At 52.2% G+C, this 22,733-nt stretch overlaps 1 protein-coding gene across 1 annotated transcript in view; it reads left to right on the forward strand.

Annotated features, from left to right (window-relative positions):
• Positions 1-22,733, forward strand: part of ATXN10 (ataxin 10) — a 126,012-nt gene that overhangs the window by 79,856 nt on the left and 23,423 nt on the right. The window contains exon 10 of the mRNA XM_081084804.1: positions 20,930-20,993. Within this exon, the coding sequence (XP_080940930.1) occupies positions 20,930-20,993 (64 nt within the window). The remainder of the gene's footprint in view (positions 1-20,929; positions 20,994-22,733) is intronic.

The following is a 22,733-nucleotide window of genomic DNA, read 5'->3' on the forward strand; positions in this document are numbered from 1 at the left end:
GGAAGTCCGTTCCCCTAGAAACACGTACGTATGTATTTACACACTTTTGTGCACGTACATGTCAATACTTCACATGTAGGATAAAGAAAATAAGCAATTCGGTTTATGCTGTCAGGGAGCAAGCTGTTCAGCCTAAACACGGTACCACGAATGCCAGAGTGAAGAATTAAGCCCTCAGTGTGAGGGCAGAGTGGAAACAGCCGTGGGAATTCACGGGCAGTCGTTTTTTCCTTCCAGAGAGGACGTATTTCCTAGTTTTGTTCACTGAAAAGACTGAAAAAGAGTGTTTGTAGCATCAAAGCTGTGTTTTCAATACCATTGCTCTCTAAAAGGAACCCGGGCTGCCCTGGCCAGTTTGGCTCAGTGGGTAGAGCATACGCCTGTGGGCGTGTGCGGCAGGCAACCAGTCGATGTGTCTCACACACCAATGTTTTTCCCTTTCTGTCTCTCTTCCTCCCTTCCACTCTTTCTAAAAATCAGTGGAAAAATATCCTTGGGTGAGGATTAAAAAAATAAATAAATGAAAATGAAAAGAACCCGGGCTCAGCAGAGAAATGGCTGGCTCTCTGCTGGGCAGGAAGTCGGGAGGATGTGCCTGGGGCACGAGGGGGTGCTAGCGCGTGTGGAAGGCTGCGGGGCGGTCCGCTGGGGAACGACTAGGTGATGTGAAGAAGAAAGAGCAGGGACTGCAGTGGGTGGAAACACATCAGATACACCAAATCCTTACGTCCACACTGACGCCGAAAGTGTAAGCGTTCTGTCATCACGTGTGAGGATGACCAAGACACCGGTGCGCTATTCCGGACAGTGATAAAGGGGACAAATCCAGCACTTACACTCCTTTCACGCTGGAGCTGTACTCGAGGGCAGTCGAGGCTTGGTGAGGGGCACCTTATGGAAGAGTGCGGCTAATTCGTGCAGAACGAGCAGTACCATAAATTGCTTGCATTTTTAAAGTACAGAGTGGGGCAAAAATAGGTTTACAGTTGTTGGTATGGAAATAAAATAATGACACAAGAATAAATTGAGACAAATGTGGGATTTTTAAAGTTTCTTGAGGGGAGAGACTGTGCCTTCCTCAGCTCTTTATTTTCCCATATCATTTTGCACATAATTTCTCAGTAATCTGTTGAGTTGAATTTCTGGAGCCAAGTAATGTTAGTCCAGATAATGGACACCATTGAGCTAGTGTGTGTGTGTGGTGGGGGAGTAATCTTAAATAATCCAAAAACCTACTTTTATATTTTGAAAAGTTACTGATTTGGATTTTTAAGTTTTGCTGTTACTCCTAAGTGATGCCTTACTGAACTCAGCCTGCTTCATTTGAAAAGGAGACGTTTCTCGTGCTCTGTTGCATACGGAATGGCCTGTGATCATCAAGGCTGTCACCCAGGTAGCATCACGTGCAGTTTCGCTTTTGTTACGTAGAGGTTACCGTAGCTGGAGTCAGGTGGGGGCTTAAACTTTCGTGAACTCAGAATTCTTTTATGATGATGGACTATTTCATGTTTAATATTCTCGGTGTGGTATGTGTTCAAATATTTTACCAGGCATGTGTCTTTCACAGGTTCATGTAATATATAAAATGCATTTCTGTTCCAAGGAAAATATTGGTGGTAAACAGTTGGGAGCGAGCTTGCATATTCCCTTTCTTACCCTGTCTGATGATTAATGCATTGACTATGTTCAGCCTCACGTTTAACCAGGTTAGTGTTTAGCTTTGGCCGGGCTGTTTTCCTGTGAGAGCAGAACGGCCAATCCCGGGCCTGCCTGTCTTCCAGGCGGAGCCCTGCATTGTTTCCAGATCACGGTGCTTAATGGAAGGTCAGCTTTCTTGTGAAGACAGATTTTGGATTAACTATGCTGGGCACTTGCGCACACCCCTTCACACCTGCCTGTCCGCTGCAGCTCCAGCAGCCTGCCCAGGTCCCGGCTCTCATTTCCATGCCAGAGAGTGGGTGAGGCTCTGCTCTGCAGCATAAAAGTGCCGAAGCAACTTCTGAGTGACAGCAGATCTGCCAGACTCCTCACGGAGACCACGAGGCTTCGTGGAAAGAGCACGTGTGGCCGTGGATGGAGCCCTTAGTAGCTGAGTGTCTGCTTCTCCTTGATCTACTTTGCTCGACTGTGTGAGGATGTAGTGCGGGGCTGGCAGACTATAACCTGTGGGCCTGTTTTTGAGACACAGTCATGGCCATTCCTTTAGTCTTGTCAGTGCTGCTCACATGCTGCCCCAGCACAGTTGGGTAGTTGTGACGGAGACAACCCAATGATTTACAAAGCCTGCAGTATTTATTCTCTGTCCCTTTATAGAAAAAATGTGCTGGCCCTTGATATAATGCATGAAAAAAAACAGTGGTTGAGTCTTAGCTCTGCCACTCGGTAACTGTGACTTTGATCATGATTTGTAACCTCTTTGTGCCTTAATTTCTCCTCCACAAACGTCATTTTTCCATCCAGTCGATGACTATTATGTGCTTGCCGTGGGCCAGCACTGTTCTAGGCTCAGGAAGTGCAACAGTGAACGAAATGGACACCAGTGCCTGCCCTCGTGGGCTCCCATCGCAGTGACGCATGTTCAGAGAGGGTAGTGCCCGTTCCGAGGGAGGCGAGGGGAGCAGCCCAGGCAGAACACCCCGCATAGTGATCGTGAGTGGACTATGTGCTCGATGTGTAAACAGAGTAAAATCTCAGTTCTGGGTTGGAACCCGTATGGTTCCCTGTTGACTGTCCCTGAGGTTTTTACTGAAAGAATGAGTAGCCAGAAGTCTAAGGACTGTACTGGTGCATTAGCCCCGTAGCGAGAACAGCTGGTGCGAAGCCGTGTGTGGTCTCCATTAAGGAAACAGTGTCACTGAGGGCCCGGTTCAGAGCAAGGGGAAGGTCACAAGTTGTTCTTGGTACAGAGGTCGGTTCAGATGGAGAAGAGAACAGAAAAAGTGAAAATTTCTTAATATTCATTTACAGAACTTGGACTTAACTCCTGGAATTTTTCCATGTTTTAAAATCCCCATTAGACATTAGATCCCTTGGACTCAGGTGCTTTGACACCGTGTAGGCGCCGGGAGAAAAGTGCTCAGGAATGGAAGGAACAGTGGTGATTGTGTTTGAAGGCTGAAGACTGACATGTGAAGATAGGAAATGGGTATGTTTGTTTACATACAGTAAACGTTGATCATTGGTGTTTGTGCACAGGTCCTAGCACCTGCGTGTTTCACAGCGGGGTGCTCGGCGTGTGTGGTGGGAGAAGAGTTAACACTTGCGTGCAGTGGTCACAGTGTCCGAGGACCTACACGCCCTGATTGTATGACTGGGGCAAAATAATTCTGTTCGTTTCCTCGTTTGTGAAGTGAGATTGCACCAAGTTTTTCCAGGTCCTTGCTGCTCTGATGATGTGATCTGTGACTTTTCTCTCTGACCAGATGCCCCCGAGTAGAAAGCCTTGAATGGTTTTCTCTTCTGCTAGAAATAGCCACTTCCTCCTCCCCGGATGACGGGCACCCGTGGGGCTCCATGTTCTCAGTGCAGAGCACACCACGCTGGGAGCAGGCGTGCCCTTCCGAGGAGTTAGCAGCTTCCTCCTCTCCCCAGTCAGCAGGGCTTCCTCTGAGACCTGTCTGCAGGCAGAGTGCGATTCCATAGGCCATGGGCACTCTCCAGTCTTCAGCCTGAGAGTCCAGAGTCACGGTCAGGAGACTAGAGAAGGGCGGGAAGGAAGAGGGTGGGGTTAGTTTGTTGGTTTGTTTGTTTAAGGTGGAAAAGAGGGGAAACTTCCATAGCTGGGAAAGGCTAGACTTGCTGTGCGCATGCGCGCCTATGGTTTTAGGCAGCTCCCTTTTCCTAACGCCTGCCCTTGGCAGCGGCTGTAGGAAATATCTACCCTAAAAGAATACATGGTGTGAAGTGACCCCTTCACGGTCGCCTCATGTAATCACAGCGACAAAACCAAGACCTGAAGCTGTAGCTTGTGATCTGGTAGAGAGTAAATAAAATTTATATACTTTGGAAAACAAAAAGAAAAATCACTTGTATTTTATATGAAATCATGCCATTTTTCTGGAACTTTCATTTTTAAAATATTTAGTTATTTAAAGTGGAAAAATATAATATACCTCAGGGTTTGACCAATCAGGAGTAAGTTGATATTACCTGTCTAGAATATTATTAGGGTTAATATTATCTGTCTTTAATGGCTGTAGTGTTCCCAACGCCAACCAGAGAGGCTTTTGTAGATAAAGGGCCAACTCTCGTTTGAAGCTGTGGATTGTTGGCCCGGACTGAGTGGCGTGGACTGAAGACAGCAGAGCTCAGGCGAGTCCAGGCCTCCTCCCCGCCTGCGGAGGGTGTGGCGGGGAGAGGTGTCTCTGCACGTGGAGGTCAGGGGCTCTGGGCGATGATCTAGGTCCAGACCCTGGCCCTGCTATGGACCGGAGTAAGCCCATTGTCCCTAGAAAAATAGGGCAGCAGGAAGTCCTGGCCAGTGCTTCTTGGAGGGTTAAGTCAGGTGGTTCATGGGATGTGAGCAGCGGGTGAAGCCTTAGTAAACATTAACTGTCGTTCTTGTTTGCACAAGTGCATTCTGGGCTTCCTTCTGAAATCTAAACCTGCATCGCTGACTTCCTTCTCTGTCTCCCGATGCAAGTCCTGTGGCGTCTGGAAAACAGCACATTGCGAACGGCACTCCTGGCTCCAGAGCGCGATCTCTGGGTGCCCCGCTGCGTGCACGCAGCCGCAGCCCTGACCTCTTCTGTGAAACTCACAGCGAGACCGGAGGTGACGAGGCGGAGGCGGCCTGCCTCACGGCCTCGGACTGAGCAGCAGCCTGAGGGCAGTTTCCTCTCAGGCTGATGTTCCAGAAGCACCTGGCCCAGAACACCACTGGGGGTGGAAGGAAGAACCATCAGAAGCTGGTCAAGAACTGAGAAAGAGGCAACTTAGCAAGACAGACCTGTAGACAGTCACCACCCTATTTTAGACAAACACCACGGGGAAAATGTATCCTCACTTGCATTGGCAAAGGGAGCGTAGACTTAAACCCTCACCCCGAGACAGTGAGGTGCCCCTCACCCCCCTGGGTGGGGAGCCAGGACTTTCATCCCACTCCTTTGTAACAAGGCGCCCTCCCTCCCCTGCACAGCTGTTAACGGAAGCCGCGTGGGAAACTGGGACACCACCTGTTCGAGAAAGAGGTGTAAAACTCACTTCTTCCCAGCAGTAAGGAGCTGCTTGGCCGGCCGCACACCTCGGGGGTCAGAGGCGGCTGGTGGAGGGCCTGGACCTCCACCCCGCGTGGCAGTAACAGGCTGCTTCCCCACGCTGGCCAAGGCAGGAGATTCACAAGATCCAGTCTCCTGCCATTACACCCAGAATGTGGGGTCCAACTAGAAATCATGTGTCAGACCAAGAACCTGGGAGGTCTCCACTCGAATGATGAAGGCAGTCAGCAGATGCCGGCACCTGGACGGCACAGATGCGGGGCCGCCGGACAGGGTCCAAGCAGCTCTCACAGAACTGTTTCAGTGAGCAGCGAGGAAACTTGGAACAAATAGGAGCTCTCAGCAGAGAAATAGAAGATGGAAAGAAAAGCCAAATGGAAGTTTTAGGGCTGAACAATGTAGTAACCGAGTTAACATTTACAGTCTGTCCACAGGCTCTGCAGCCCAGTGGAGAGGACAGAGGAAGGAGGCGGTGAGCGTGGGGCGCAGTAAGAAGTATCCAGCCTCCACGACAGAAAGCAGGCAGGTGGGGTGTGGAGAGTGGCTACCGCGTTTGGACAGGTTCAAGCCTCGGACTAACGAGAAGGCACGATCCTCTCGTGGCAAAGCCACGTGCAAGTCCCCGCACAGTTATAGCCAAAGGCTACAGTTGTAAGCTTGACCGTATGGTCCGAACCTGTGGTCCCACGAGGCTGAGTGATGTGGGCTGGATAGAGTTCAGGCGCATGTAATTGAGGAGACTCGAACCCCGAGAGAACATTGTGAACATCTTGACCACGCCCTCACTTTGCCTGTGGAATCTGCTATAAAATAAAGACTCAGCTTGCAGGCCATGGCGCTGTCTCTCTAATCAGAGGGCAGTGTCCCACCCGGCCCAGCTTCATTCTCTTCTTTAATCCTTCACCACCACCCCCTCAGGCTCACCCACGGCCATGCTGGCGCAGCACAATGGGGAGATTGGCAGGGCCCCGGACAGTAGGGCTCGGATAGGTGGTCTGACTGTCATCAGGCTCCCAGAGGAGACAGGAAAGAGGATGCGGCCAGAAAAGTGTTCAAAGATACAGGGTCCCAAATTTGACAAAAAATAGACGTGCAGATGCAGGAGGGTCCAGACGGGTCGTTTCCGGGGTAAGTGGCTCACCTCTCGGGAAACGTTTCTGGTCCTGTTGGCCCATTCTTCCTGCTGGAAAGGGTCTTGTTTTCAGCCTTTATTCGTCATCACTAAGACCGCTTGCCTTTGCTTAGCCCAGGTCACATCAGCCAGCATTTCAATAACAGCATGAGAAGGTAATCTTTTGTTACATATCTTACTTTCCTAAACCAGCAATTACCTGGGTATATACCAGAAATTAGTACTTATATTCACCAAAAGTCGTGTACATGGACGCTCATAGCAGCCTTATTCATACCAGCAGGCAGCTGGATAGTGTGTTACTAGGATGGCTGAGTGGCCGCAGTGTGTCGCTGCGGGGGGAGGGCAGGATGAGAGGACGGTGCTGTGGGGCAGCGGCGTCTCTGAAGGGAACCGGGCCCCGGGGCCTGTGTGGCTCCCCTTCCCAGATTGCAGAAGAGCCAGGAGCGCCCTGAGCTAATGGAGGCGAGAGTGCTGCTCACCAGGGGGCGTGTGGCTGGTGGGGCCGCGGGAGCCCTGGGTGCTGGGCTGCCTGCGTATAAACTTCTCTCCGTTGCACCCGCAGGTTGTGCACTTTGCTTGGTAACTAACTTCTAAATCAAGTGCGTGTGCTCTGGAACTCGGTGTCTGCGGAAGGCCTTCCTGTTGCCTTCAGGACAGAACGGGCGCTCCCCGCTCAGCCGGGTCCGGCGTGCTCCTCTCACTATTCCCGGGGCGCATCACGTCCCGCCGTCCCCGTCCCGTTCCCCCCCCCCCCCACCCGCTCTCTGCGACCTCACCTCTCCATATCCCCCTGGTTTTGTGTGAGCAGCGAATGTGTCTGACACCCATCAGTCCCGGGAAGACTGCCTCCGGCCGCTTCCTGCAGCTTCTGTGAAATGAGTCAGTCGCTGGAGGCCACCTGCCTCCTGTGACCGCCGGGGCCTCTGGCTGCTCGGGCTCTCGGCTCCCCTTCACGGCCGGGTACTCTCAGCTGCACACTCTGAGGCTTCCTGCTCATGTCATGCTACTTCAGCCGTTGTCTCTTTCCTGAAGACCAGAAACACCCTCCTGCCCTGGTGTGGTGCGAGCTTTGAGGTGTGAGCTTTTAAACCGGACGGACCTGGGCTCTCCCGCTCCCTCGCTCTCTGCCGAGTTGCAGGACCCTTCCAGGCCTCATCTTCATCTGTCGGGTCAGAACGCCCCTTCCTACCTTGCAAAGCTGTTCTGAGCACCCAACATGTGTGTAACATGTTGGCATACAAGTGTGTTTCCTTCCTCTTGTCCGTTTCCCATTCTCCAGCAGAGGTGACGTTCTGACAGCAGGGTGCGTTTCTGGAATGCGTCTACTCAGAAACGGTCCCCTCCTAGTGACCTGCACCCGGACAGTGGGGACAGTGGGGCTGCGACAGGCTGGCAGCCGGGCAGTCAGTTCCTAGATGGCAGGCTGGGGACAGAAGGATGGGCTGTTGGGACCCCGCCCCCCGGATCACCTGTGGCCCTCAGAGCAGCGCCACGTGGAGGCCTGGCCTTCCTCTCCGGCTGTCTCCCAGGTTTGAGATGCTCCTTCCCGGGCCGTGTGGTGCCCCGCCGGGCGCACGCACGCTGGGCAGGTCTGTCTAACACCGTGGCAGCGGCTGGGCTCCGGGGCTGTGCGTCAGCGGCACCGGCTCCTCGGAACCCAGCGGGCAGCCGAGGCGCTGCCACGGGTTAAACATTGAACACTGGGTGTGTTCCGGACAGCGCTCTGTTTGCTCAGGCACCGGACCGTGACATTGAGGGTGATGCATTGGGGTGGGAATAGCACCCCAAGCAGCCGGTGGACGCGTGTTTTGTGAACTGGCCGGTGGGTTATTCTGTCTGCACGGAGCTCTGCGTGTGGGCGCAGACGTGCCGACACAGCTTTCAGAGCGGCTTCGTTTTCCCTGCGGACCGGGGTTCTGGGGTTCCTGCATCCGTGCCAGGCCTTGTGGGACTCAGGGAGGCTTTAATCACCGCATGCGAGTGCATTCGCGATTCATGCACTTTCGGACCCGTATTTCCCCTCTTCTTAAAAACGGCGGCCTCTCACCTAGCTCCTTAAGTCACTGGTCCGATTTTCACATTTTGCTTAAACTGTCTTATAGAAACGACAGCAGTGGGAAAGGAAGTCTGTGATCTTACTTTTTTCTTATGGTTCAGCGAGTTTAAAGTTTTTACAAAGAATGCCACAGGAAGGATAAGTAAAGGGCGGTGTTAACACCAGCCATTTTATTGAGCACTTGCTAGAGGCCAGATTGGTGCAGGCGTGTCCTCTCGGAGGGCACCCACCGCAGGGCACCCTCTGCTGTGCCCCGGCTTCCTGCCCGTTGTGGCTGAGAGGCCCGGAGGCTCGTCTGCGTCCACATGGCTGAGGAGGCAGAGCCGGCCCTGCGCTGGGCTTCCTGCCGCCCTGGCTCTGCAGCCGCTGAAGCCGCTGAGGGTGGGAGCCAGGGCAGGGCTTCGCAGGGTGTGGCAGCCCTGACAGGAGGGACACGCTCGGCCGCCTCTGAGCCTCCCCTTGGACAACTCCTGGAGATGTTTCACATTCCAGCTCGGGGAGAACACCTGTGTGGCCAGCCTCGGCCCTGGCTGCGCGGGCCTGTGGGAGCAGGTGTGTGTGTGGCGTGGGTGATGCCGCAGCGTCCACTCCCCACCACGTGGGAGGCATTTCCTCCTCACATGGGCACACATCTCTTTTTTCCGTCTGGAGAGCAGAATATACCAATTTTCTTTAAAACCATCTCGCTTCACTCATTTAAACAGATCTTATCGGCTGGGTGAAGAATTCATGATGAAATTGCACCGAATTCAGATGCAGATGCTCCAGAAAAATGGGTGGTTCATCTTCCTGGCATATGTGGTTGAATTAAAAGCATTTGTATTGATCACACTGCCCCTGTCCTGTGGGGACCTCAGCAGCCTGGGCCCTGTTGTTCTGGAAAAGCCCCTTCCTTTTCCGCGCACAGTTCCAATCCACGACGCCTCCGATTCACTGAGGAAATGACACGCTTCTCGCAGTCCTCTCCTGCGTGTCCCCGCGTCCCGGCTGCTCCGGGCTCCTCCTCCCCCTGCTGGCTTTCCCAGCGCCCGCGCGCAGTGGCCTGGAAGGAAAGGTGACCGAGGGACGCGGCTCCGAACAAGTCTGGGCTGTTCTTGGCTCACTGGGTCCCTGCAGTGACACGAGGTTCTGCGGAGTCTGTCGTCTGGGAACCTGGGCGAAGGCTTGTCCTGCAGGTTGTCGGCTTCCCTGCCTGCGCACTTGTCCACCTGGGAGAGCAGGACGGCTGGTTCGTCCTCGTTCAGGTTGCAGCTCGTGCTCCGAGAGCAGCTCGGCGTATGTGGTAGCTGGTCAGCAAGCTTTACACTAACGCCTGATCCCAGAGCCTTCACTGCAGCCTTGGGCAGGTGGGAAGTGCCCCACTTCCGCTAGGAAAAGGCGGAGCAAGCCCCAAACTACATTTGTTATTTATTAAAGAGCGGGCGCTGGCCGGTAGGAGAAAAGCAAGTGGCAGTTCTGAGGGTGGAAAAAGTTGGAAGAGTCCTTTGGGGGCAGTTTGGCATGTGTATCAAATATGTTAACAGTTTTCATCTGGTAGTTCTTTTGGGAATTTCCCCAAAGTAAATCATCAGTGATAGAGTGAAAACATTTTGGTAAGGATTTTCATTATAGTGTTGGCTGAAATTTAGAAGTGATTCAAATGTCCTGAGGTTAAATAAATCACCGTGGATTGGAATAGAAGCGTATCTACCATTTAAAAAACCCACTTTTTCAAAGAATTTTTATTATACGGAAAGATGTGAGATAGTGTGCATTTGATAATGACACCATATTTTTAAAACATGCATGTGTATAATATATTCGGGTTCGAGGAGAAAGACAGGTGTGCTTGGATAGAGCTGTCCCTATTTCAAGGGGGCGGGGGCTTGGCCTCAAAAGAAAGGGTCAGATCCTAGGGCGCCCCCAGCCTGGGCTGCGGTGAGGCTTCAGGCCCGGGATCCTAGTGAAACGAACTCTAATTACCATTGGCCCCGTAGCTGACCTCCGTCTGTTCTGCCCTGCTGCCTGCCCCTCAGCCCTCGAACTTAGAGGGGCAGAGGGCTCGGGAAACAGTGAGTCCACTGGTGCTTCGCTTTCTCTCCAGTCCCCAAGACCAGCACCCTTTACCCTGGCACGCAGTAGGCCTTCGTGGGAGCACTGTCAGTCTTCCTGAAGTTGAACTTGCTATCCCAGTCGTCCTTGCTCTTCTTGTGGCCTGGGCTGGGACAGAATGAGTCAGTTACAATAAAAACATTTCTTATTCAGCTTAGTTGGGTGTGTTTGTATGTGTATGTGTGTTATTGCTATCTATTTGTAGCAGAACAAGGTAAGAAATTGGCATATTTCACAGCCCACAGTATAATTTGGTTTAGATATAAGCGTCTAAAAGAAGTTACCCTGAAAAATGATGCCAGGACAAATAACCCGATGATCACCGTAACTTTTAAATTTTTTAAAAGTCCTCACCTGAGGATATGATTTGCTGTTGATTTTTAGAGAGAGAGAGAAACATCAGTGTCAGAGCAACATCCATCAGTTGCCTCCCGCACGCACCCTGAGTGGGAATTGTGCCCGCCCCCTTCTGATTTACGGGCTCCCACCGACTGAGCCTCAGGCCAGGGCGATCAGTGTAACTGTTAACTGAAAAGGTTTTCTTTATCAATGAGCTCCTTCCAGGTAAAAAGGGAATATCCATGTTGCTCACAAATCTATTGGGAATGAGCGCTTACACTCGTCGGTGGTATCTAGTGTTGGATTACCCAACCTTTTTTCTTTTTTTTTTTTAAGCACAAGTGAGTTTTATTTTTCTTATAAAAGATGAACAACGCAAGTTTCAACTTCCTTTCTGTTTTGGGGAGGCGAGAGTATTCACAGCTCAGTGAGGCGGGTGTGAAAGATGTTTGCAGTAAGTTCTGATGGGAGGCTGAGCCCAGACAAAGCTTTCAGCAGCTCCGGGCGCGGGAGCTGAGCTGCAGAAAGCGGCTGCGCCAGGACCACACGTGAGTGGGCGAGTGGGCGGCGCAGTGGTATTTTAAGGAGCCTTTATGGCGCCCTGCAGGCCACTGTTCAGAAGGGAGGGCAGGCTTCCCGAGGAGCTTCCCGCGGTGAAGGTGTTCAGGTTCACCTTGGCCAGGGGCGCCCAAGTGCTTGCTCCACGACCACCACCCCCCAAACCCCACCTCCCGCTGGGGCCCACGCTCGGGCCGTAGCTGAGGTAGGCGGCCAGACACTGGGCTCTGCACAGACACGAGCGCGGCTCCCCGCCCACTGGGACTCCGATTACGTGCTCAGGAGAGACTCCCCTGATTTACTCAGGGACCGGGTGGCGCTGCCAGCCCGTGGCAACCTGCACCTGTTTCACCTTTTGACTAACATGGGGATGATGCCACGGTTATCGGAAGCTGCCAGGAGCCCAGGATTCTCTCCGCAGACCTTTGAGTGCTCCAGTGCCTCAGGGTTGTCCTGAGCCTGCTGTCTCCGCCCACCCCTGGGAGACCTCATTCCTGGGCTGGGGAGACCCCTGTGTGCAGGTGACTTCGAAAGTAGCTCTCAAGCCCAGGGACAGAGGACTGCTCCCATTCCCTGGAGTGAAACACAGAAGACAGCTGCTGGCGTCCACCTGGAGGTCTCCACGCGTCACCCCTCACAGGTCCACAGCCGTGCTCTTGAGCCCTCCAGCTCCACCCCGCCTTTTGCTTCTGCGTCAGTAGGTGAGGCCACCACATCCAGCATGACTGAATGTCCATGTCCCCTCTTCTCTTACCGCCACCATTGTAGAAAGCAGTTCCTTCTGATGTACCTTAGCTGCATCTCACGTCGGCCTGCTTCCTCTGTCCCCACAGCCACCAGCGTGGCCTGGCCTGTGTCACCACTGGGCTCTGACCGTGCTGCCTCCTTGCCACACCCCTTCCTCCAGCCACACTTTACTGGATAGTCAGGGCATCTTAAAAATCCAGACTCGCCGAAACCGGTTTGGCTCAGTGGATAGAGCGTCGGCCTGCGGACTGAAAGGTCCCAGGTTCGATTCCGGTCAAGGGCATGTACCTTGGTTGCGGGCACATCCCCAGTAGGAGATGTGCAGGAGGCAGCTGATCGATGTTTCTCTCTCATCGATGTTTCTAACTCTCTATCTCTCTCCTTTCCTCTCTGTAAAAAATCAATAAAATATATATTTAAAAAAAAAAATCCAGACTGATTATTTCATTTACCTTCATAAAATCTTTAGGCTCATTTTACACTTAGGAAAAAATCCAAGTTATTTTCCTGACTTCAAGGCTATCTTCTCCCCTGCTGGATCACCTAAGGAGCTTTTACAATACATACATGCATGTGTGTGTGCCTGGACCATCACCCCAAGATCCATGAGCTGGGACTGAGGCATTACGGTGAAAGCCAAGGAGCAGTGCGTTCCTCAGCTCCATCCACAGCATGACGGGCGGGGAGTGGCTTCTGCCTCCGCGTCCTTTCTTGTTGGGTTGTGGTCTGTGCACTGGGCAGCGGAGAGGGGCTCGGTCCTCGGGACATCTCCCACCTTAGGAGGCCCCGCCCCTGTGCTGGTCACGCCTTCCTTTCTCCTGGGCCACTGCAGGGAGGCAAGACTGTGCCCCCAGGGGACTCTTAAGTGGGTCAGACAAATACATGAATCAAATTAACCCCCAGATCACTTTGACTTCAAGGCAGAAATTCATTCCACATTAAGATACTGCAGCAAAAGGTCTGAATTCACTGTAGTAATAAAATGCCCACAAGAGATACCCTATATTTGAATATTAATTCTATCTCATTAATGAAATTCCCAGGGAAATACTAAAATCCAAAGATGACATTTCATTTTAAATTAAAGTCAAATGCTCCGCCCGTGTGAGCTAAAATGCAAAGAAACCGCTCTCGCGACCTTCATTCTGCTCAATCCCAACTGGGGGGCTTGGCCTGCTCACCGGGTCCTGGGAACCGCTGCAGCCTGTTGGGGTTCAGGAGCCCCAGGACCAAGTCGCTGATGTGCCTCACTTCCTAAGGTTAAAGTCGGTAGCAGGGCACGGGTTGGTGTAAGAACTGACCCTCCCTCCCGAAGCCTGACCCCACCAGTTAGGAAACAAGCCTCTCCCTGGGTCTGCTGTGCTCTGGGGAGCCACCTGCCTCTTCTCCGAGGTGTGGTATTTACTCCAGGTCTCTGGCACACAGCCTTGTTCACGAAAACAGTTCTCTGAGAATTAAATTGCCAGGATGACTCTGACACGTTTCTGTGAAAGAGAGGCTAAGGGGCTGCCTGGCTTGAGAAACCAAACAGCTCCATTCTCCTTCCTCCTCAGGCTTTCATTGTAACAACAGCTTGAACTAAAATGAACTTCTAGATGCTATCAGCAGGGCAAGCATCCTTGAGAAGACACCTGCGTTTGCAGTGTCCTTTAAGCAAGGACGTCTGAAGACTAAGCATAACGATTCCAGTAGACACTGGGGGCTCAGACTTGATTGGAAAAGTCAAGGCAGGGGTGCTCGCCTTCGGCCGGCTCCCCCTAGAGGCCCCTGACCTTTCGGAGTTCCTCCTTACAAACTTTCCAACCGAGTCCCGTGCTTCCCCACATCAAATCACAAAGAGGTGCTACACATCAGACCTTTTCCCGTGACATCGAGGTCATTATCAGTCCGTTAATGAGGATAATGACATTGTAGGCTTTCTGACCTACTTTGAGACCGTGATGGCTTTTGCAGCATGTAGTGGTCTCGTGTCTCTAGGGCTTATGAATGTAATGAGCCTGTCGTTTTCTTGCTGATCTGCCTTGTCCTGGGTTAGGAGCCACACGTCATAGGAAATGTCTAATGGGGGTTGGGAAACTTGCTCTTTTTCTGTTTTGGACAGCTTACATGCATGATGGACAATCTGGTCCTTAAAAAGTTGGTGTACCCACTTGGAGAGCAGTTTGGCTCTGTTTTTGTTAGAGAATCTTTGGTCGTGTTCATATTTTTAAATTATTTAAATTTAAATGCTTAAATGATCATTCTATTCAGACTTTTAAGTCATTGTGTCAATTTTGACATCTTTTATTTTTCTTAGAAATAACTTCCATTTAGATTTTCAGTTTTTTTAATAAAGTTTATGATATTTTATCTATGTTTCTATACTTATTTTTCTCTTTTTATTCTATTCTTTTAAAACCTATGTCTGTTTTCCTTCATCAGTCTTTACAGAATTTTTAAAATTCTAATATTTACAAAGAACTTTAAGCTTCGAGTTTGGGTGAATTTTTCCAGTTGTGTTGCTACTCTCCAGTTCACTGACTTTTGCCTGTCAGTCTAGAGAAGAACGAAGATAAGAGCCATAGCAGGTTTCTCTTCAGAAACAATGCAAAACAGGAATCAATGAAGTGCGACCTTTAAGGTGATAGAAGACAACCGTCATTCTAGAGCCAGACTGCCAAACTATCTTTCAAAAAGAATGAGGGCAGAATAGAGATTCCCAGACCGTCACAGGTAAAGGAATTTGTCAGCAGAACTGGCTGTAATAAACATGGAAGGACAAGCAGGGTGAACCCAATTCAAACGAAGAAATCAAATATGTGGGTAAAAATAAAATGCCTTCCCCCTCACTTTTTAGTTGTTTAAAATATAACTGGCTCTTTGATGCAATTATAACAGAAACATATTTTTAGGTTTATAATGTGTGTAGAATGAAATGCATGAGGATGGCAGATGCCCAAGTGCCCAGTGGAGTGCCCAGCTGTCAGTCTGGGCATGGTGTATGGAGTAGTCTCCAGTCAGTCCTCACGTAACCTCGTTGGCACCAAATCAAGAGTAAATAGAAAAGCTCCACAGCCTACATTTTAGAAAATGAATTTGTAATTAAAAACTTCCCCCACAACCAAATCTCCAGGCACACATTGTTTCAGTGGTGAGTTTCTGAATCACCTGAGAAGGAAAACCCAGTCTTTCTCTCTAAGAAATAAAGGAGGAGGGAATACTTTCCAACCCATTTTATGAAGCTAACAGTGCCTTTGTCTGTATATATTCCAGACAAAGCCTTATAGGAAAAAACAAGCTACAGAATCAAACATTAACAGAATCATGAACAAAAACATTTTTTCAAAATATTAACAGATTTGTGTACTATATGAAAGGAAGTGCGTTGCTAACAATGATAGTTTAGCCAAAACCGGTTTGGCTCAGTGGATGGAGCGTCGGCCTGCGGACTGAAGGGTCCCGGGTTCGATTCTGGTCAAGGGCATGTGCCAGGGTTGCGGGCACATCCCCAGTGGGGGATGTGCAGGAGGCAGCTGATCGATGTTTCTCTCTCATCGATGTTTCTAACTCTCTATCTCTCTCCCTTCCTCTCTGTGAAAAATCAATAAAATATATTTAAAACAAAACAAAAAAACAATGATAGTTTATCTCATCCAGGCACTGAGTCAACGTTACAAAAATCAAACACCAATGACCACATATTAATGGAATAAAAGGGGAAGGAGATAGGATTATCTCAGTAAGTAGAGGGAAAGCATTTGACAAAATTTAACATTCATAATACAAATTTGCAGCAAGTGAAGAGCAGGAAGGCACTTCCCCAGCATCAGTGAGGAGGCAAGAATGCCCGCTCTCGGCACCCACCGGCTGCACCGAGCACTGATCGTGGTAAAAATGGGAAAATTGTGCTTCGTCTAAATGGAAAAGTTAGCGTCTTTGAGAAAATGCGAAGGAAAGGCCCACAGTGGGGGACAGGATTCACTATACGCGTGTTTGCCAAGGACTCGTGTCCTGTTAATGAGGAAGGCGCTCAGTAAGAGTAACTGTGGGCTGAGTACTCGGAGAGCCCTTTAAAGGGGGGGGAGGGGGGGGCGCACGCCCTGAAAACAGGCTCCACATCGGGAGTCATCGGGCAGGTGCAGATAGTTGGGGTGATGCCCCAAGAGGGTCTGGCAGCACCCAGTGCCGGCATGTCTGAGGACGCCACGTCCTCGAGAGAGGCCTTGCCCTGCCACGCCTCCGTGCGTCCATGTCAGCACGAGGGCTGGGACGCTGCGTCTGGCGCGGTTGAGGCGCTGGGTTCAGATGTGACCAACGGAGGCTGGGCGCCGTCCCTGTGCGCGGGGTCCGGGCCTGCGGTGACGTGCGCCTCTCTCTGGTCTGCGTTTACTTTGCTTTCCTATTCAGTGGGAGAGCAGCCCGAATAACAGGCTGTTCTCTCAGCCCACACTTCCCGCAGGAGCTTGGGGCGGGCTGCGCCTTCGCAGGTGCGTTCTCTGGGGTCACTGGCTGAGGTGGCAGAGAACGGCTACACACCAGTTAGCTGTCCTGCTGACACGTCGTTTCCAGGGGCGAAACGTCGGTTTGTTTAAGCGGGTGGGCTGTCCTGTTGAGATGCGCTCACTGGGGAGGCCTCGACTGAGCTCGGCTCCTTGATGTGAGCTGCAGCCATGACTCATCTCTTGGGGGCCTGGCATCGGTTCCCAACACCCGGGGTGAAAAAACAGCTTGTTTTATGAAGTGCGAACAGAAGAAAACTTGTTAATTCCCTAATTGTTCGCCCCTGCCCCTGACATGAGCGCCGCACCCGGCAGTGAACTTGAGCTCAGTAAGCACATGCTGCCCATCACTCCCGAGGTGTTCCACTCTGTCCTCCTCTCCTCGTGACCTTGCCCTGTGCCATTTTTTTTTTTTTTAATTTCAGAGAGGAAGGGAGAGGGAGATAGAAACAGCAGTGATGAGAGAGAATCATTGATTGGCTGCCTCTTGCACGCCCCCCCACTGGGGACTGAGCCCGCAACCCGGGCATGTGCCCTTGACCAGAATCCAACCCAGGACCCTTCAGTCTGCAGGCCGACACTATCCACTGAGCAAACCAGCTAAGGCTGCCCTGTGTCATTCTTCAGTGACCTGCTTGTCATGGGTCACTTACGTTATAACATTAAATGAATTTATATAAGAATTTACTTTGTATCATTTCCTAATTCATTGGTGTGAATGACAAACCTTTAACTAGGGAAGCATACCCCAGTTCCGCCACGACTGGGGTAACCATCACTGACTGCTTACGGAAGCTTCAGTTTTCAGCAGTGATTTTACTTCCTTCAAAGAACATCTTACCCGTTTAGCATACCTGAGGATTCTCTCCCCAGGAAAAGGAGATGTTTCTCTTGCATTGAGTAAAGGGCCTGAATCCTTACCCCCCCCCCCCCCAAGAAACCTGGTTTTTAAAAATGAATGTACAGTTGTGCCTAATTCCGAGTAGGGTTGTGTCCTGGGCAGTGGGCCCGTCTCCCTGGTCTTCTCGGCTTCCGGGAGCCACCGCTCCCTCCTTGCTGTGGCCCCTGGATTTCCTGCAGCGAGCAGCAGGCCATTGCCGACTGTCGCCGTCACTCCCTCGCCACCATGACAAGTCCCTGTGAGCCAGCGTACGCAGTCACCCCGTCCATTCGCAGTCACCCTTGGAATTGGGCCCTGTCATCTCCATTGTGCAGATGAGAAAACTAAGTCTTAGGGGTCCATGACTTGCTCTGCGTCACACTCGCTCTGAGGCTCACTTCCGGTCTGCCCATCGCCGAGCACCGGCAGTGCCTGGTCAGACCTTCGTCCCCGCCGCCTCGGGGCTCGAGGAGCGACAGGAAGCGGTCACGCCTGGCCAGTCGCGCACAGGCCTGGAGAGCTGGCCTCCGGGACGTGGGCTCTGTGACAGCGCGGCTGGTGCGGAGCGACCGCCCTGCTGCTTGCCCCGGCTTCTGGGCCTTTTCAGAGGGAGCAAATACTTTTAGAAAAAGAAAAATCTGTCATGAATGCATGCTCACCATTTCCAATTGAAATGTAAAATTAACGTTTTTCTGCTGAAAGTCTTGGTTCCTAATGATTAATTGCCCATTGCTTTAGCCTGAATCCTATATAATAAAAGGGTAATATGCAAATTGACCCTAACAGCAGAATGACTGGGAATGACTGGTCACTATGACACTGACCACCAGGGGGCAGACGCTGGAGCTCTGCTCAGCCACAAGCCAGGCTGACGGCTGCCAGCACAGCAGTGGTGGCGGGAGCCTCTCCTGCCTCCTCAGCAGCGCTAAGGATCTCCGACTGCAGCTTAGGCCTGCTCCCTGCTGGCAAGTGGACATCCCCCGAGGCCTCCTGGGTTGCCAGAGGGATGTCTGACTTCCATCTTAGGCCTGATCACCCGGGGAGCAGGCCTAAGCCAGCAGGTGGACATCCCCCGAGGGGTCCCAGACTGCGAGAGGGCACAGGCCGGGCTGAGGGACCCCCCCTCCCCCGAGTGCACAAATTTCTGTGCACCGGGCCTCTAGTATAGAAATAATAGTCCAAACAGCAGAGCCACTGCATCCTGCTCAGGGCGAGTGCGTGGAAGGTTTCTGTGGGTTCTCTGTGAGCTCAGGGCGCATCTCACTCATCGGTACAATACCGATCTAATTCTGTGAAGTAAGTTTTCTTGCTTTTATATGTCATCAGGTTAATTTGTTTTTATAACTATGAATTTAATTTTTAAAATGATATAAACCATACACAGGATTCCAAAGCGAGAATTGTACAAACAGGTACATTCACAGAGGCCAGCCTCCATCCGTATTTCTTCCACATCGTTCTCTTCTCTGCGCTCTGGGAAGCCCCTGTGTTGTGTGTTGGAATCCAAGATCTGTTTATTTTGCCTCCGTCCGCAGCACTCGTGCGACCGCCGTGCGCTCTCCCAGCTCCGTGGAGTCTTCCGTGTCACACCGGAGTTCAGCGACCAGCTGGGCTGGCGCACGGTGAGGTGTGGCCACGGTACTTGTTGTTATAAATACTGCCGGCACTCGGAACCATTCAGCAGTCTTCAGGGACGTGCACATGGACCACGATGACATACCGCTTCACGCCCAGGACGGCTAAACCGACAGGCAGCCATAGCAGCTGTTCCCGAGGAGGGGGCGTGGGAGCCCCGCGCGCTGCTGGTGTGATGGAGATGGGACAGCCACTTGGAAAGAGTCTGGCAGCTCCTCAAAACGTTCACTACGGAGTTACCTAAAAACCTAGTAACTCTGCTGCTGCCAGGTACAGAGCCAAGAAATTGAAACGCACGTGTCTGCTCAGAAACATGTACACGGATGGTCACAGTAGCATCATTATATCCAGATGGCTGAAATAGCTCAAATGCCCATCGCCCGGTGAGTGGATAAATGAATGTGGTGCATCCACAGTACCGATGGAAGTGATTCAGCCATCACAGCGAATGGAGCACTGCCGCCCGCCACCGCCGGGGAGCTCAGAGCCCTGTGCTCAGTGAAAGGAGCCACACGGGAGGCCGCGTGCTTCCGATGGCGGGAAACCTCCAGATCAGGCACATCCCTGGAGGCAGGAAGTGGATGGGTGGTTGCCAAGGACTGGAGCGGGGGAGGGAGTGTCTGCTGGTGGGTATGGACTTTCTTCTTGGGGTGATGAAAATGTTCTAAAATTTGATAGTGGTGACGGCGACGCAACTTGGTGAATATACTAAAGTCCACTGAATTAAAAGGGTGGGTTTTCTGGTAGGATTATAATCTCAATAAAACTTGTAAAAATATACTTTGTGCTGCAGCGAGTCGTCTGTGCAAACATAATTTCGCATGACCACGGTGCGTCTTCTGTCTGCAGTCCTGGCCCAAAGAGCTCAGAGCTCAGGACTGTGCTGCGTGCGCCCGGCACCGCTCCATGGCGGCGCCCTCAGCATGGGCCCTGCTGTGCCCCCGGCCCCGGCCCCCTCCCCCTCCCGCAGTGTATGTCAGAGCCGGCGTTTGCCACCTGACAGCTGAGGCTGGTGCCTTCCTCTTACTGTGCACAAAGTCAGCATATTCTGGTATCTTTATGGTCCACCTGCATTTCTTTCTTTTCAGGGTCATTTCTGTTCATGTATTTTATCCATTTTTTATTGGATTGTTGGTCTTAATTTTTTTAAGTTCTTTATGTATTAAAATAATAAACCGTTGCCCTAACCGGTTTGGCTCAGTGGATAGAGCGTCGGCCTGTGGACTCAAGGGCCCCAGGTTCGATTCCGGTCAAGGGCATGTACCTTGGTTGTGGGCACATACTCATCGATGTTTCTAACTTTCTATCCCTCTCCCTTCCTCTCTGTAAAAAATCAATAAAATATATATTAATAATAATAATAAACCGTTGCCTATGATAGCTTATAAATCATTTTTCCAGTTTTCATTTGCCCTCTTAAAAAACCGAGGCACACCTGTTCTGTTGCTTCTGGATTTTGAATCCGAGTTCGAGAAGCTTTTCCTACTCCGAGCTTAGAAAAAGGGCTCACGTGCTCGTGCTAGTGAACTGTCGTAACCCCAGGCCCAGCTGGAGTCTGTCCTGGTGAAAGCGATCTGCTTTGTCCTGGTTTGTACGGCTGCCGTCGCCCCACATTTTTAGGAAGGGGGCAAGGGAAAGTATCACTTGTGCTTACACGCCTGTTGTTAAATATTTCCGGGTCGGTAATTGCACAGACAGTACAGCGACGAGGAGGGGAAGAAAACAGAAACATCCCCCGTGATCCCCGGCGCCCCGGGCTGCTGTGTGCGTAACTCCATGTTCTCCTCTCTGCAGGTCAGCGAGCTGGACGGCATCCCCCTGATCCTGGACAGCTGCAGCCCGGACGACAGCAACCCCTGTATCCTTGCGTGTGAGCCCCCCGGCAGGCTGCAGGCCGCAGCCCGCGCCTCTGCGTGCCCCCCCCCCCCCGCTCCTTTGCTGAGGAGCTGCTGCTCCCCGTGGGCTTGTTCCTAAGAAGGAGGCCCCTTCTCCGGCGGCCGGACTGTCCCCGGCAGCCTGTGCAGGTCGGGCCGGGCTCCCGGGGGGACAGATGTTACAGGGAGAGCGTTGCGGTGGCACCGAGCTCTCGTTTCGGCAAGTCCTGTTCTGTGACCCTCTGTGCCTGAAGCTGCGGCTCTGGCTCTCGTCCTCACCTGTAATCCGGGTGTGTTCTGGGGGGGCCGGCACGCGTGTCCCCAAGGAGTGGCACTATAGGAAGCAGGTCTAGTGCAGTGACGAGGAAGCCCAGAACCCATGCCGCCTGTTTCGGTTTGAGAGAGAAACTTTAATTTCTGGAGCTTCCCTGGTGAGAGCCCTTCTCCGCATGGCCTTGCACTGGCTGTGGGTGGAGAGGGGCAGACAGGCTGCTGTGGGGGCTTGGAGAGTGGAGCCCCACGGGGACCGTGAGAGCTGGCCTAGGATGGAGGAGATGGGGGGGCGGGGGGGGCGCATTTTAAAGTAAAATCCCTCACTGGGGTTTCTGTCAAGAACAGAAAAGGAGCCCTAGCTGGTTTGCCTCAGTGGATACAGCATCGGCCTGTGGACTGAAGGGTCCCGGGTTCGATTCTGACCAAGGGCACGTGCCCAGGCTGTGTACGCCATCCCCAGTAGGGGGCGTGCAGGAGGCAGCCGATCAGTGATTCTCTCATCATGGATGTTGCTAACCGTCCCTCTCCCTTCCTCTCTGAAATCAATAAAAATATATATATTTTTTAAAAGAACAGAAAAGGAGCTGATGAAAATCATGTGTTTCAAAGTAAGTGGGCGGAAAATGCTTGCTTGTGCTAAAGATACTGTCATTTGTCTGATTAGCAGTAGAGATCTCTCCTCTCAGAGCGCACGGAGCCATAGCTGCTCAGGGGCAAGCAGCTGGCTCCGTCGCTTCATGATTGGGGCTCGGGCTGCGCTCGCTGCAGAGCTCCGACTCGGCTTAGCTCCAAGGCTGGGGAGGAGAGAGAGAGAGAGAGGAAAGCTTTCTGCCCAGGAGAGCAGGGAACGAGAGGTGCAGGTGCAAGGAAAGTGGTTTATTACGAAAAAAGAAATTCACCCAGGTTCACTCTCATGGCCCTCGGACTGCCCTTCTAGGGAGACAAGCTTTGTCTCAGGGCCTTTCAGTGAAGACCAGACGACTGGGAGGCTGTTGCCCACAGCACGCCAGCTACGGGGCTCCTGGGGAGGCCTCCGCCCCCCCCCCCCCGCCCCCCGTCCTCACTCGCTCACTCACTCAGCTCTTCAGGAACCTCGCGGTCCTGCTGTGCATGCGCACACTTCACCTTCCCCGCTCCCGGCAGCGTCCGAGCCAGACCCCGTGTCTCACCTGCACTTCGTAGGTGAGCGATGCACTGCGAGTCCCGGCCCCTTGTCCTAACGGTCAGGCCGGCTTTGCACTCGGTGTGGGCCTGCTTCCTAGTCACCGGCCTGCACTGCCTCCTCGCCAGCCCCTGGGAGGGCACAGGCGCGACAGAGAGGCCGCAGGAACTTCCTCCTGGGCGCTTTCTGGACGGCGGAGTGACGGAATCTGCAGGAGGCTGTGCCGTCATCCGGCAGGAGGTGACCTTGGCTGGAGCCCGATGGGGAGACAGTGTGCTCTGGGTATTCT

The sequence above is a fragment of the Myotis nattereri genome, assembly GCF_964212035.1.
Source record: "Myotis nattereri genome assembly, chromosome: 2".
Lineage (NCBI taxonomy): Eukaryota > Metazoa > Chordata > Mammalia > Chiroptera > Vespertilionidae > Myotis > Myotis nattereri.